Source organism: Clupea harengus, chromosome 11 (genome assembly GCF_900700415.2).
Source record: "Clupea harengus chromosome 11, Ch_v2.0.2, whole genome shotgun sequence".
Taxonomy (NCBI): Eukaryota; Metazoa; Chordata; class Actinopteri; order Clupeiformes; family Clupeidae; genus Clupea; species Clupea harengus.
In genome coordinates this window covers 27589194-27604193 of record NC_045162.1, presented here as the reverse complement: position 1 = coordinate 27604193, position 15000 = coordinate 27589194, and the positions used below count along the sequence as shown (strand labels likewise).

The 15000-nt window shown below is 43.8% G+C and overlaps 3 protein-coding genes across 3 annotated transcripts in view; 1 reads left to right on the top strand and 2 right to left on the bottom strand.

Moving 5' to 3' along the window:
• invs (inversin) overlaps positions 1-5766 on the bottom strand; it is a 32456-nt gene extending 26690 nt beyond the window's left edge. Inside the window, exons 1-2 of the mRNA XM_031576668.2 lie at positions 5626-5766; positions 4017-4220 (exon numbers count right to left, since the gene is read on the bottom strand). Of these exons, the coding sequence (XP_031432528.1) occupies positions 4017-4019 (3 nt within the window). The 5' untranslated portion in view covers positions 4020-4220; positions 5626-5766. The remainder of the gene's footprint in view (positions 1-4016; positions 4221-5625) is intronic.
• Positions 5767-5923: 157 nt separating this feature from the next.
• On the top strand, positions 5924-14223 carry erp44 (endoplasmic reticulum protein 44). Its single transcript, XM_012820442.3, has 11 exons — positions 5924-6080; positions 7647-7719; positions 7817-7856; positions 7996-8111; positions 9514-9698; positions 10643-10758; positions 10915-11089; positions 11623-11734; positions 11958-12099; positions 12727-12829; positions 13372-14223. Exons 1-11 carry the CDS (start codon positions 6024-6026, stop codon positions 13474-13476), a joined length of 1224 nt encoding a protein of 407 aa, XP_012675896.2. The 5' UTR covers positions 5924-6023; the 3' UTR covers positions 13477-14223.
• Positions 14224-14508: 285 nt separating this feature from the next.
• Positions 14509-15000, bottom strand: part of stx17 (syntaxin 17) — a 10965-nt gene continuing 10473 nt past the window's right edge. The window contains exon 7 of the mRNA XM_012820444.3: positions 14509-15000. This exon is cut by the window's right edge and continues 564 nt beyond it. The gene's annotated coding sequence lies outside the window, so the exon portion shown is untranslated.

The following is a 15000-nucleotide window of genomic DNA, read 5'->3' as shown; positions in this document are numbered from 1 at the left end:
GGCCCTCTCATATGCAAACAAACATGCACTGTCCGGGTCAATGCAAATTGTGGTGTCTTCACAAGTCACACTACTCACAGCTGTGTACAAGAACAAGGAATATGGCCTGTTAGCCTGATTAACAATATTGGAAAACCTTCCTAAAATGCACACACAAAAAAAAACACAAACGCACACACACACACACACACACACACACTTCCAGAACATGGAAATGAGAAGAAATGGATCCCCGCTGGGATACACCCCAAAGCTCATCATTTATTCATGAGCTCATCAATACTGCAGTAGAAGAAATCAATTACTCTCTCTCTCTGTCTTCTCTCTCTCTCGTTTAAACACACACACACACACACACACACACACACACACACACACACACACACACACACACACACACAGTGACATGCATAAACTTGAACTTTCTTGAAGGATTCTCACTCTGTTCACAGAGGGCAATTGGGGTTAGTTACTGTAGTTAGTACAAACTTGTTAAAATCCCTCTGTCTGTGTGTGTGTGTGTGTCATGTGGTCATTAAGGTTTTTAATAGTCCTGAGTGTTTAAATACTTTAGCTGGGGAAATGAAACATTACCAACACACACTCACGTATACAGTTTACATGGTGTGTGTGTGTGTGTGTTTGTGTGTGTGTGAGTGTGTGTGTGTGTGTGTGTGTGTGTGTGTGTGTGTGTGTGTGTATGCTCTTCTGTATGATGTGAATGTGTGTTCAACCTGACATGACTAAGAAGCCTTCATAAACTTGATATGACTTAGGGGTGAGAGAGAAGCCTTCATAAACTTGACATGACTTAGGGGTGAGAGAGAAGCCTTCATAAACTTGACATGACTTAGGGGTGAGAGAGAAGCCTTCATAAACTTGACATGACTTAGGGGTGAGAGAGAAGCCTTCATAAACTTGACATGACTTAGGGGTGAGAGAGAAGCCTTCATAAACTTGACATGACTTAGGGGTGAGAGAGAAGCCTTCATAAACTTGACATGACTAAGGGTGAGAGAGAAGCCTTCATAAACTTGACATGACTTAGGGGTGAGAGAGAAGCCTTCATAAACTTGACATGACTAAGGAGAAGGAGGGGGGCGGTGAGTAAATGACTGCGTGAATGAAAGAGTGCGAGTACAAAACCCGTTTTTGTTTTGGAACTGAATGGTTCTATGCCAATTCAAATTAACTGCCTAACATCCTTAATACGGTGAACATGTATTTGGCTGTGTGCTAGAGGCTGCATTCATCCAACTTCCATTCAAGGCTTATCCACCGGTGGGACTCACCCAGAGGGCCAATCACTGCTCGGTGTCCCTGAGGTGCAGAGGATTCTATCCCAGCAGAGCCAATCCCCTGAGACATTTCACCTGATTGACACAACCACAGTGTGCCTCATTAGCTCTGATTACCCATAATGCAATATGGCAAATGAGCCTTGAGGGAGAGCAGCGTGTCTCTCCTGTGTCATGTGTTTTGGCATGCCTAATCATCAGCACATAAACACATCCATACCAGCTTATCAAGATATTCTACACCACACCACTCGTGCGTGCGTGCGTGTGTGTGTGTGGATGTGTGTGCGTGTGCGTGTGCGTGTGCGTGTGCGTGGGTGTGTGTGTGTGTGTGGCTGTGAGGGTTACCCTACCACCACAGGTACAGCATGGTGGCTGTGTATGTCTGAGTATGTAAGTTTAGTCAACCTGTGTGACTGTGTGTCTGTGTGTCTGTCTGTGTGTCTGTCTGTGTGTGTGTGTGGCCAGGACTTCACATACATTTCTACCTGCCAACAATATCTTTTCCCCTTGGACACCTTTTGTTAGTTGAGACAATGAGAGAACTCATGAATTCAGAGTTTCAAATATTGCGTATGCGTATGACAAGTAAGAAGAGGGGATAAAGTGAGATGTGTGGTGGTTTTGTTGGTTTTTAGGTTGTCTTGGGTTGAACCATACTGGCTGGGAGAAGAGGGAGGATGACATGACGTTAACAGTAAACTGACTTACTGACTGACTGACTGACTTACAGTTCATGTGCCAGCCAAAACACACAAAAGCAATGCACTTATACACCCATCTACAGACAATAATGGACAGATATATAGATGCTTTACTGCGTGGGTGTCAGCATGGACATGTCATGTGTGTATATATGTACACACACACACACACACACACACACACACACACACACGCATTCACATTATACAGAAGAGCACACAGACACACACACACACTCACACACACACAAACACACACAAACACACATTCACATCATACAGAAGAGCATACACACACACACACACACACACACACACACGCATTCACATTATACAGAAGAGCACACAGACACACACACACACTCACACACACACAAACACACACAAACACACATTCACATCATACAGAAGAGCATACACACACACACACACACACACACACACACACACACACACACACACACACACACACACACACACACACACACACACACAGAGACACACACACCCACACACACAGACACAAACACACAAACACAAACACACACAAACACAGGCCCCTAGGTCCCCCTAGTGACTAGTTGGGTAAAAATGTGATCTAATTAAACCTCCAATTAGTGTGAAAGGGCCATTTAGCCTCCGGATATACCCACACTGATAACATAATGTGATAAAATAACAAACAGAAAATCAATGAACGAGAGAGAGAGAGAGAGAGAGAGAGAGAGAGAGAGAGAGAGAGAGAGAGAGAGAGAGAGAGATGAATTTCAGCAAAGGTGTACTTTCTCTTCTCTGGTCATCACCAGTGAGAACAAATACACACTCTGCATCACCAGAGGGGTGTCACATTCATTAATAATTAACACCCCCCTCAGACACACACTTAATTTAATACATATTAATTAAGCATTCACAAAGGGGTCTAATGTGAACACTAATCCATTTAGTATGAGTGAAACACACACACACACAACACAACCACCCTTACACAAATGCGTATTAAAAACAACCACACACTCACACTTCGTATAACCACAGACGCATGTTGCAAACACATCACACATTGAGAATATTTACAAATTCACATCAAAACACCAGCATTTCTCAGCAAAAAATAGATGAAAAAAATCATGTCATGTTTTTAAATTATTTTATAAACGGTCATGATTGTATAAACTTCTTTGAATATATCAAACACTAATGTTAAATGAAGAATGCCTAAATCTGCCTTCATACTCAGATGAGAATTGTGACACTTAGCTAAATGTAAAATAAGATAATGTTGTTGTTCTATTACTTTACCAACTACAATGAAAGTCGTTATCATCAAATCCATCTTCTCAATGAAATGTGATATAGTATGGTGTACTTAAGGTCACACTAGTAAAAATACATTACCATACTGCATGAAAGAGTGAGCCACTAAATAAAAAGGTAGATTTCCTGAACTGGATGAATTCCAGATGTCATGCCAAAGTAAAGGCCTAGCCTTAACCACCATGAGTATCGGGAAACATACTGTTCAATTCTACTGAGTTCAGTTGATTTGAATACTACGAAGGCCTACATGACCGGGGCTGATAACCTAACAAGCTAAAGATCCATTGTCAGAAGCTCACTACTCAAGAGCAATCCTGTCCAACTGTTACGCTTGCAAGTTTACGGCTGTGTTGAGCACTGCAGGAAGCAAAAAGAATGAGAAGCTCTGAAAGAACCCCACAAACCCACACAAGCGGTGAAAACGGTGCTGTTTACTTTAAATGTCATTTCCTTGATCCTCTTGGTTAACAATCCCACTAACATGAGTGCTTGCCGTTAGCACCACCTACAGCAAACACTAAACTGCATGCCCTGTGGGGACATTAGTCAAACTCTCACCTCGCCTCTCCTCTAAATGCACAACTTGGTGTCAAAACAAATATGTAAAACCCTACAATCAGACGGAAAAAAGGAACTGACAAAAGAAGAAAGAAACTGAGGTGGAAACACCAAAACAGGGGGCGGGGTGGATTACCATGGTTGGCAGAGCAGGGCAGTCTCAGTAGCCAGTCTCCAGCACAGCTCTTTGGGTGTTTGCTTGCTTGGTCTTTTTGGGCATGTGTGTGTGTGTGTGTGTGTGTGTGTGTGTGTGTGTGTGTGTGTGTGTGTGTGTGTGTGTGTGTGTGTTCTCTTTGGGCTTGGTCTTATCTCAGAACCCCGTCTGTTCTGATCTGGGTTCCTGCAGGAGAGAAATCACACAATGATTGGAATGGTGGGATAGTCTGTGTGTGTGTGTGTGTGTGTGTGTGTGTGTGTGTGTGTGTGTGTGTGTGTGTGTGTGTGTGTGTGTGTGTGTGTGAGTGTGTGTGTGTGTGTGTGTGTGTGTGTGTGTGTGTGTGTGTGTGTGTGTGTGTGTCTGTGTCTGTGTGTGTGTGTGTGTGTGTGTGTGTGTCTGTGTGTGTGTGTGTGTGTGTGTGTGTATGTGTGTGTATATGTGTGTGTGTGTGTGTGCGTGTGTGACCTTACCACCACAAGTACAGCATGGTGGCTGTGTATGTCTGAATATGTAAGTTTAGTCAACCTGTTTGGTCTGTGGTTGCCAAACTGTGGGTTTCGTGACAGATAGCTAGAACTGCCAAGTTGAATAACACAGGTCTAACTGCAAAACTAATCTGGCAAAAGTGTATTTTTTGGGAACACAATGTGATGCAGCATGAATAAGTAAAGATAGTAGTCTAGGCCATGCAGAGAGATTGGAGGTCGCAGGGTTCAACATTGGGCAAGAGGTTATGAGGTTTAATGCCTTCTGTTGTTTGGAATCTGGTATCCCTCCCTCGATTTGTTAAGCTTAAGACACACGAGCCACATATTGTCTTTCTGTCACAATCATTTCTCAAAAATATTCCCTCTGCGGAATCCACTCGTTGGCCTACTCGTTTTCAAAAATGATCCGTGGATTGGGTAGGCGTGTTAATATACGGTAGCCTAAAGAAGTGGACCCAGTTCGATTTAAATGATATTATAATTATATTTTAACATATGAAACAAATCAGCCTAACTTTATTATAAGATGAAGGCGAGTATTAGAGTGATGTTTAGTTCATGAACACCCTGTCAAAGCGTTACAACACAGAAGGCCCTGGGAGGGAACAGAGGGCTGGCCCGCTTGTTTGTTGCAGCTGTTTAATACCACTATAATATGCGTCATACAAATACAATTTGATTTACAGATAGGCTACCACGTTATTGAACGGGTAACAGACGAATGGACAGTTTGTAGCATCCACAGACCAACAAGTTGCACATCCTGACAAACAATCACAAAAGTTGGTAACGTTAGCTAACGGTTCAGCCATTAGTAATTTGCCAATCCGCTATCCTGATCCCTTGTTGCGAAAAAAAAAGTAGATTAATAACACATCTTAAAAACTGTTAGATTATTTGCTCTTCTGTTAATACACTCTAGATAACGAACCAAGAGTATAATGATTTAAATTGTGTGATAGCATGGTAGCTAGCGCTTAAAAAGTTTGTAAACGATGATGTTACCAGAACCTGCATCATTCGTTGTTAAATATGTCGAGTTCAGCGATGTTATAACCTGCTAATGCTTACTTTTTAAAATATGACAATAAACGACTTACTACACACGGATGGTTTTCACTTGAATTGTCTTTGCTTTAACGCAGTCTGGAACATCACTGCCTCCCTGGCTGTTGAATTCAGCTAAGTCACAGGGAAAAAAACACATCTGGGTCTCTCGTACAATTCCTATAAAACTACAACTTCCAAATACGTTTTCCGTAAATCAAAAAGGTCTGGTCAAGTTTTACTGGAAACTTGTAGTTTTAACTAGGTGTCCATTGAGTGAGCGATGCGACACATAGAACAACAGTTCCCATAGTTCTTTGTTCATACCAGGAAGGGTAGCGCAGGTTCACGCCTTTCTGTGCTTGCCTGCTGTCCACTTCCTGAAGCTGAGTAGTGGAGTGGCATCGATAGACTGGGAAGATTCATCAACACCAATTAACTCCACTGTACAATGAAATTAACATCAATCATACCCGCTCTTGATCTCCACTACTTCACGATATTACTGGTAAGCATATCCATTAGACGTATGTATGGTACCTCTTTTCGGCAGTGTTAGCGATATTCTGCAGCAAGCTAGCTACTAGCTCAACAGTAATGCCTGTAAAATAGGAGAAGTATGTATTGGTTTTTCGTTGTTTCGGGGATTGTCACTGGGGGGATGTTAATCACTACAATTTGCACAATTGACAGGCTTGGATTGATAATCTCTTCAACTCATATCACCCGATCTTTGAACACACTGTGCTTTATTGAGGCATCATATCTACCAACTACATTTAGCTAGCTTCTCTTCTGGCTAGGTCTATCCTAGCTAGCTAGTTTTAGTAGTTGCCGGAGTGTTAGCCACGCATTTAAGTATGAAATGATGTGACCGTTTCTCTGTTGTAGTTGCAGTATTAGCCCATCGTTTTCTTTCATGCGTATCCACTGGACTCTTACATAAAATGTACCTAAAATGTCGCATTTGACAGTTACAAGGAAAGATACTTAATACATCGTTTTCCAAACCGAATATTGTGATGTTAACTTAATATAAGATAATAAACTACTCCACCAACAATTTGACGTTGGCAATCTGTGCCAGATGTGTTTTCAGTGGGATATCGCCTTTAAATGTTGTTTCACTAGCTAAGGTTAGCTAACTAACGTTGTGCTTTGGTTTTAAAATATGCTAGTAACTACAGTTACAAATACGATTGGTTATATAACACAAGCTTTTTGTATTGTAGACGTGCGAGATTTGTAATGACTAAAATGAGAGCTAGTGCGGTGTGAATGTCTATGATTAGCCCTCCAGGAGCTTGAAACTTTTGTGGTAGCGAGCTAGCTTTGGCTAGTAGCGGGCAGAGACAAAGTCACTTAGTGGGCCAATCTATCTTGTACGGATCCCATCTGTATGTATAGTTATATCGTTTACAACTTTTGGCCAACAGGAATTATTTATAATATTTCGAATGACACAAGTTCATCTGCAGGTATTTTGTAATGCGGTACATGCACCCACATCTTTTTCAATAAGAAGATGCCGGTTGGTGAATTCCTCTGTTGTGGCCTCTTCCTATTGGCTGTTAACCCGGAACTTTTGTGTGTCGTTTCTGCTGCGACGCAAGCCAGCTGAAGTTCTGTACTCATCTGTCTGTCTGTCAGTCGGAGAATAGCCAATCTAACTCAAGCTACGATGTATCAGGTTGCCTATCTGAATTTTTTTTGTTGCAAGTAGCATCAGTAGTATCAGCAGTGAACTCTTTGGAAGGCTGATTATTTTGATCAGTTGATACACCTCTCCTTCCTCATTACTGTGGTGTTTCACTTTCACTTTAATCAGCTCATGTCCTTTTACAACACTGCCATTATTGCCATTGACTTTTTATAGTTTGCTGTGTGAAGCGACCTTGGGTGTCATGGAAGGAGCTTTTAAATAAAATGTATTGTTATTATTATTATGTACACTGTGTGAACACTGAGCCCCCCCCCCCTCTCCCTCTGTGTGTGTGTGTGTGTGTGTGTTTGTTGACATTACTCTCAAACAGTCCCCCATTCTTAATGTGACAATGCGGCCTTTCCTCTACAGGTAGCAGGCCTCTATAGTCCTGCGTGGGGAGAGATAACCAGTCTTGATGTCGGAAGCATAGATGACACACTCAGTGAGTTTATGTTTATGCTTGTGGGTGTGTGCGGTTGTCTCAAATGTTTGTCTGTGTGATCTGTCTGTAATATAATGTCTGTTTCCATATCTTACAGATAATGCTGGAGTGGCACTTGTCAACTTTTATGCAGACTGGTGAGTAGCGAGGCTTATGGAACTGAGTGTGTGTGTGTTTTAGAGAGAGATTCTCATGTGTTTCCGTTCATGCATATTCTGTGCTGCAACAAGGCATTTGGCTTTGTGGTAACACCTGTGTCCGTCTCTGTGTGTGAAGGTGTCGCTTCAGTCAGATGCTACACCCCATCTTCGAGGAGGCATCAAACGTGGTTAGAGAGGATTACCCAGACAACAAAGATGTGGTGTTTGCTCGGGTAGACTGTGACCAGCACTGTGAGTGTACTCACACACACTTATACACATGCTCACACTTGCAACAAACACTCGCACACACGCGCAACAAACACACGCACACACGCAAGCACAATTTCTTTCCCATTCTAGCATTTAACACTCAGAATAGTCAGAATACAGTCAGATATGTATGTTAAGGTACACGAGTCTTCCATGCCCTCATTGAAAACCAGTACACCACATAGACACCAATGGTACACATATTTACACAAATTCACTCATAAGGCAGACAGACATGCAATAGCTCACCACACTCACACAGACCACACACACACACACACACACGCACACTCACATAAACACACACACATAGACCCAGTGGCTTATCCTTTGAGATAGAGTAAAGGGAATTATTGATGACCTGTAAAATGTTTGATGATTTAATGACAAAACGCAGTTGTCTGTGAAGTCCAGGCAGCTTAGAGCCACCCTGCTGTGTGTGTATCTGTGATTGTGTGTGTGTGTGTGTGTGTGTGTGTGTGTGTGTGCGTGTGTGTGTGTGTGTGTGTGCGTGTGCGTGTGCGTGTGTGTGTGCGCGTGTGCGTGCAAAAGAGGGAGGGAGGGAGGGAGGGAGGGAGGGAGGGAGGGAGAGGGGCTCCTGCCACAGCTTTGGAGTATTTAACCCTCAGTGGGTGGCTGCTTTAATGTGCCCCTAGCACATACACCCCAGTCTCCCCTGTCTCTTTTCTCCCCTCTTCCCTCCTTTCTTCTCCTTCCCCGCTCTATGAATCACACATGTCAACTGTCTCATTTAATTGACATCGTTTAAAAGGTATAGTCTTTTTTAAAAGTTGTTAGTAGGAGCGCAAAACAGTGTTTAAAAAAAAAAAAAAAAAAAACATTGAGTAACACCATATATAACATAGTATTAACTACTTTGCAGCATTCTAATTATTAGTGTGTGATAACACACGGGTACTCTGCGCTTACATGATCTCAGGCCTAATCCTAACTCTGGCCCTACTAAGTCATTAGGCTGCAGAGTATCAAGGTGCTGCTACTTTTGAGTAGTTTCATAATCAGTATTTCAAACATTAAATGACATTCTTGCCCGTGCTTGTTTTTGAAGAACAAATTGAAATGCAGTAGTACTATTCAGGTGACCGTGACTGAATGAGTGTTGGCAACAGGAGGTGCGAGCGAAGCGAAGGCACTGGTAAGGCTCGTTTCTGGTGCGTGCATTGTTGAAGTCTTGCACGTTTCTCAGGAACTATCAAGGCACTGTCATCAAAGAGATGGACAGAGAAGAACGTTAAAGGAAACTACCCAACATTTTATGTGTTCAGAATTATTACTGTGTGTTATCCATGGACTTTTCCTTTTAGAGGGAACAATTGGTCCTTAATTGCGTGCGTGTGTGTGTGTGTGTGTTCGTGAACAGCGGAAATTGCCCAGCGTTATCGCATCAGCAAGTACCCAACACTGAAGCTCTTTCGGAATGGAATGATGATGAAGCGCGAGTACCGGGGGCAGAGGTCAGTGGCGGCCATCGCCGATTTCATCCGCCAGCAGAAGGTCCAGCCCATCGTGGAGATGAAGAGTCTAGAGGAGCTCACCACCATAGACGTGAGTACTCGCACATCACACACTCACTCACTCACCAACCACCATAGACGTGAGTACTCGCTCGCTCACTCACTCACATACTCACTCACTCACTCACTCACTCACCACCATAGACGTGAGTACTCGCACAACACTCACTTACTCACCACCATAGACGTGAGTACTCATCACACACGCACATCACTCACTTACTCACCACCATAGACGTGAGTACACGCAACTCACTCACTCACTCACTCACTCACTTACTCACTCACTCACCACCATAGACGTGAGTACTCGCACATCACTCACTCACTCACTCACTCAACACCATAGACGTGAGTACACGCACATCACTCACCACCATAGACGTGAGTACACGCACCTCACTCACTCACTCACTCACTCACCACCATCGACGTGAGTACTCGCACATCACTCATTCACTCACCACCATAGACGTGAGTACACGCACCTCACTCACTCACTCACTCACTCACTCACCACCATCGACGTGAGTACTCGCACATCACTCATTCACTCACCACCATATACGTGAGTACACGCACCTCACTCACTCACTCACTCACCACCATCGACGTGAGTACTCGCACATCACTCATTCACTCACCACCATAGACGTGAGTACACGCACCTCACTCACTCACTCACTCACTCACTCACTCACTCAGACACTCTCCCACTCACTCACTCACTCACTCACTCAGACACTCACTCACTCACTCACTCACTCACCACCATAGACGTGAGTACACGCACCTCACTCACTCACTCACTCACTCACTCACTCACTCACTCATACTCTGCCCTCCCAAGTTTGTTTATGCTAGCCGTGTTGGTGCATATTGGCTGGGTAGTGCGTCATACTCAGCTCTGATAAGATTTGTTCATTCTCTCCTTCTTTCTTGTACCATCTCATTCTTATGCATGCACACACGCAGAGGAATAAGCGCACCATCGTGGGATACTTCGAGCAGAAGGAGTCAGAAAACTACCAGACCTTTGAGAAAGTGGCCAACATCCTGAGAGATGACTGTGTGTTCATGGCATCTTTTGGGTAAGACCGTATACCCTTACTTTTCTTTCCCTCTGCTCCCTTCTCTTTTTATTCTCATTTCTGCTTCCCTTTCTTTAGTACTAGTTTAGTTATTCTGTCTTTCTTTCCATCTGATTTCCTTTCCATCTGCATCTCTTTGTGTATCTGTTTGTGCAGGGATGTTTCTATGCCGGAACGCTTCGCCGGCGATAACATGATCTACAAACCTATGGGGGAGAATGTTCCAGATATGGTGTACCTGGGCTCGCTCATCAACTTCGACCTTACTTTCGCCTGGACCCAAGACAAGTGTGTTCCACTGGTCCGAGAGATTACCTTTGAGAATGGAGAGGTACAGCAGACGCCTCTCCTTCCCTCTACATGCTCTTCCTCTCTTTTCTCCTCCTCTCAGTGACTCTCTTTACATCCTGCCACAGTATCATCTCCTCTCCTCTCCTCTCTTCTTGTCTTGTCTCTGCCTTCATCTCCTTCCTAGTGTACTTTTCCCACAGTGTTTTTCCTGTGTGTGTGTGTGTGTGTGTGTGTGTGTGTGTGTGTGTGTGTGTGTGTGTGTGTGTGTGTGTGTGTGTGTGTGTGTGTGTGTGTGTGTGTGTTACACATCTTTAAAATAACTTGCGTAGGCAATTGTCCCTCTGTCACCCAGCAACCACATGGCCTCTTTCTTTCATTTTCTCTCTCCCCATATACCCCCCCCCTCCCCCACACACACACACACACAAACACACACACTCACAAACACACACACTCACACACATGCAGACTCACTCCCACATACAGACACACTCACACTCAGACGTTCCTTCCATTCTAGTTGGAGACTAGTGTAATGTTGTTAAGTGTGTTCTTCTGTGTGTGTTTGAGCAGGAGCTGACGGAGGAGGGCATTCCGTTTTTGATCCTCTTCCATCAGAAGGATGACCCAGAGAGCCTGGAGAAGTTTCAGCACGAGGTTGCCCGGCAACTCATCAGTGAGAAGGGTGAGGTCACCACAGGGTGAGAGGTCAGAGGTCACGCTCTGAATGTTAACAACAAACACCCGCAGATCAGAGCTGTCACTCTCTCCCCCCCCCCCCCCCCTTCTCTCTCTCTGTGTCTTTTTCTACTCAGTCTCACTTTCTTCCTCTATTTCTCATAAATGTGTTTCATTTGAGTTCTATTGCCAATAGCAGTTAAAGGTATCTTCCTCCCCCCATCTGGCAGGTTCTATTAACTTCCTGCATGCAGACTGTGAGAAGTTTCGCCACCCTCTCCTCCATATCCAAAAGACGCCGGCAGACTGCCCAGTCATCGCCATTGACAGCTTTAGACACATGTATGTCTTGCCAGAGTACAGCGACCTTGCGTAAGTACCCAAAATCCGTTGATTCATTTTATTGATCGCTTCACATACCCAATATAGAAAATTTGTCACATTTCTCAGAAGTGTGTTGCCACGATGTCCGACTAAGCTGATTCCCTTGTTGAAACTGGCATTCTTCCCAGAGAAAGCAAAGGCATTCAGGCAATGGATATTAGGCGGACTTTGCCCCGCAATGCCATATTGTGTCAGCTGAGTATTCAGGCTAGCTAGCACACACAAACACCTCAAGATTCATGGAAACAGAACCCTGGAAGCAAGCCAACCACTGAGAGAGAGAGAGAGAGAGAGAGAGCTTTTCCTTTGCATGCTATAAATATACTCTTCATGATTTCCATATTATTCTTGATTAGTGACAAGTTGCATTCTGTACACACGGGTAAAGGAACAGAACAGTCTGCACTTCATTACTCCACAGAGGAGGAGACAACCCCATCCATATAGGACAAGTTCTTCTGTGTGTGTGTGTGTGTGTGTGTGTGTGTGTGTGTGTGTGTGTGTGTGTGTGTGTGTGTGTGTGTGTGTGTGTGTGTGTGTGTGTGTGTGTGTGTGTGTATTGGCAGTGTGCTGTTGAATCTTATTAAGTCCATGTGTATTGTTGTCCATCTGTAGGGTTCCAGGCAAGCTGAAACAGTTTGTGTTGGACCTCCACTCAGGAAAATTACATAGAGAGTTCCACCATGGGCCTGATCCTACAGACAGCACACCAGGACAGGTAACACACACACACACACACACACACCTCAGACACCTCCTCATAGTCAGAAATAGTCATTCAGATATACACACTCACATTATTTTCCATTCGGCACACCAGGTGAATTCATCCGCTTCCTATGAAACATATCTCCTCATATTAAAGTAATATCAAATATGGACTACCTGTGAACCCACCACTTGTTCAGTGCCAAATGAACTCTAGAACACAACCTTTATAAAAAAATAGCTGACCATAGTCTGTCTGTCTTCTGCACATCTATATAGAAATTCTTCTTATCTAGACAGTACTATACTGTAACATACCACTTGCATCAACAATATCAGTAGCATTCTACAGCTTCATTTGACTTCATTGCAGTGACTGTGCTTTGGAGAGACTGTGCACTGTTATTGCAACACATGTCCTCTCTAACGGTCTAGTTTGAGAGAGACCTCATTTACCCAATTGTATAATCCATTATCACCCACTTCTCCAATTATTATAATGTGTGTGTGTGTGTGTGTGTGTGTGTGTGTGTGTGTGTGTGTGTGTAACAGGAGGACAATAGGGAGGTGGCAAGCAATCCTCCAGAGAGCTCCTTCCAGAAGTTAGCTCCCAGTGAAACGCGTTACACTCTCCTGAGGGACCGCGACGAGCTGTGACCCAAACACATTAGCAAAACCTACAATATATACACACACACACACACCCATATATACATACATAAGCAAACACAAGCAAACACACACACACTCAGTACACATCAACCCACCACCCAGAACCTAGAGCCGGCAGCCCCGCCCCTGTGGCTTGGCCCCGCCTCTCCAGGCGGACCCTCCATCACTCTGTTTTACTGTGGACGTAAAGGAGAACGACAAGAAGGAAGTTTGGAATTTAAGGAGAAACGGAAGGAGAGAGTGAAGAAAACAGGAGAAGAAAACAAAAAGAGCCTTTTTTTTATTTTTAAAGCGTGTAAATATGTGCTCTGTTGGTCAGTCGTGTCTAAATTAAATACATTTTTTTTGTTTTTTGTTCTGTTTTGCTTCCCCTCCCCATTTCTGTCAGCCGAAGTTTTTTCTTGTTGTTTTTTTGTAAGAAAAGAAGAAGAAGAAAAACAACCAGAGCAAGAAAGACGTGATGCTCCTACTGAGGTACAGACATGGGTTTGGACCTCTCATTGGTCTTAGGAATTATGGGAAATTTCACTTTCAATGACGTGACGTGCAGGCCGTTCACTGTGTATACGCATGAGTGTGTGTGTGTGTGTGTGCGTGTGTGCGCGTGTTAGAAAGAGAGAGAAGATACAGAACAAGAGATGCAGGCCATTCACTGTCTTCCTGTGGTCATTCAGTACTCACTCCAGTGTCTGAGTATAGGAACGTGCGTGTGTGCGTGTGCGTGTGCGTGTGTGTGCGTGTGAGAGAGAGATGGAGAGAAAGGTAGAGTGAGCGAGTGAAAGTTGTGCGTTATGATGCAGACTTGTTCAGGTCCAGGCTCATGAGGTCTCATCAAGCCCTGCCACGAAGGTGGGAGCACAGACGGGTGAGGAGAAGTAAATCAGTCATCTCAGATGGGGAAGGAATAAAATTTAAAAAAAAAAAACATTTTACAAGACTCTGTGTGGTATGTTCATGTTTTAAGATGTGAGGCATTTACATGTGGGCGCGGGTGAGCCAGATAGAGTAACAGTAGCATTTGCCAAAACAACCTGTTTATTTATTAAAAGTAGTTTTACCATTCAGCTATTCAACATCTGTTCCCAACTCCCAGCATTACTACCACACACCCACACCCTGTAATTCATCTGAAGGAAAATAACTTCATACAGTTATGAGGTGAAACTTGTCCCTTCATTCATTTTTAATGTCTACTACTTTCATAAGGAGACAGTCAAAGACTCTCTTATCTCTCTGAGGCAGTGTGGATACTCAAAGTGTCACAAATACAGATGTTTGATTATTGTTAAGAATTACAATATTAAGGACATCACTGCAGTTCAACTCGGACGGCTTATCAGCCACATTCAGCTCTGGCCTACAGCAGCAGCACTGCCATAGAAGGCTTTGTGGAGGCTCAGAACCCTCCGAGGAGAGGCCCGTGTGGCTTACAATGGCCACAGACACTCACTGGACTCACTGTTTCATGTGCCAGAATGACTGTAGGAGCTTCATTTAAGGCAAATAAAT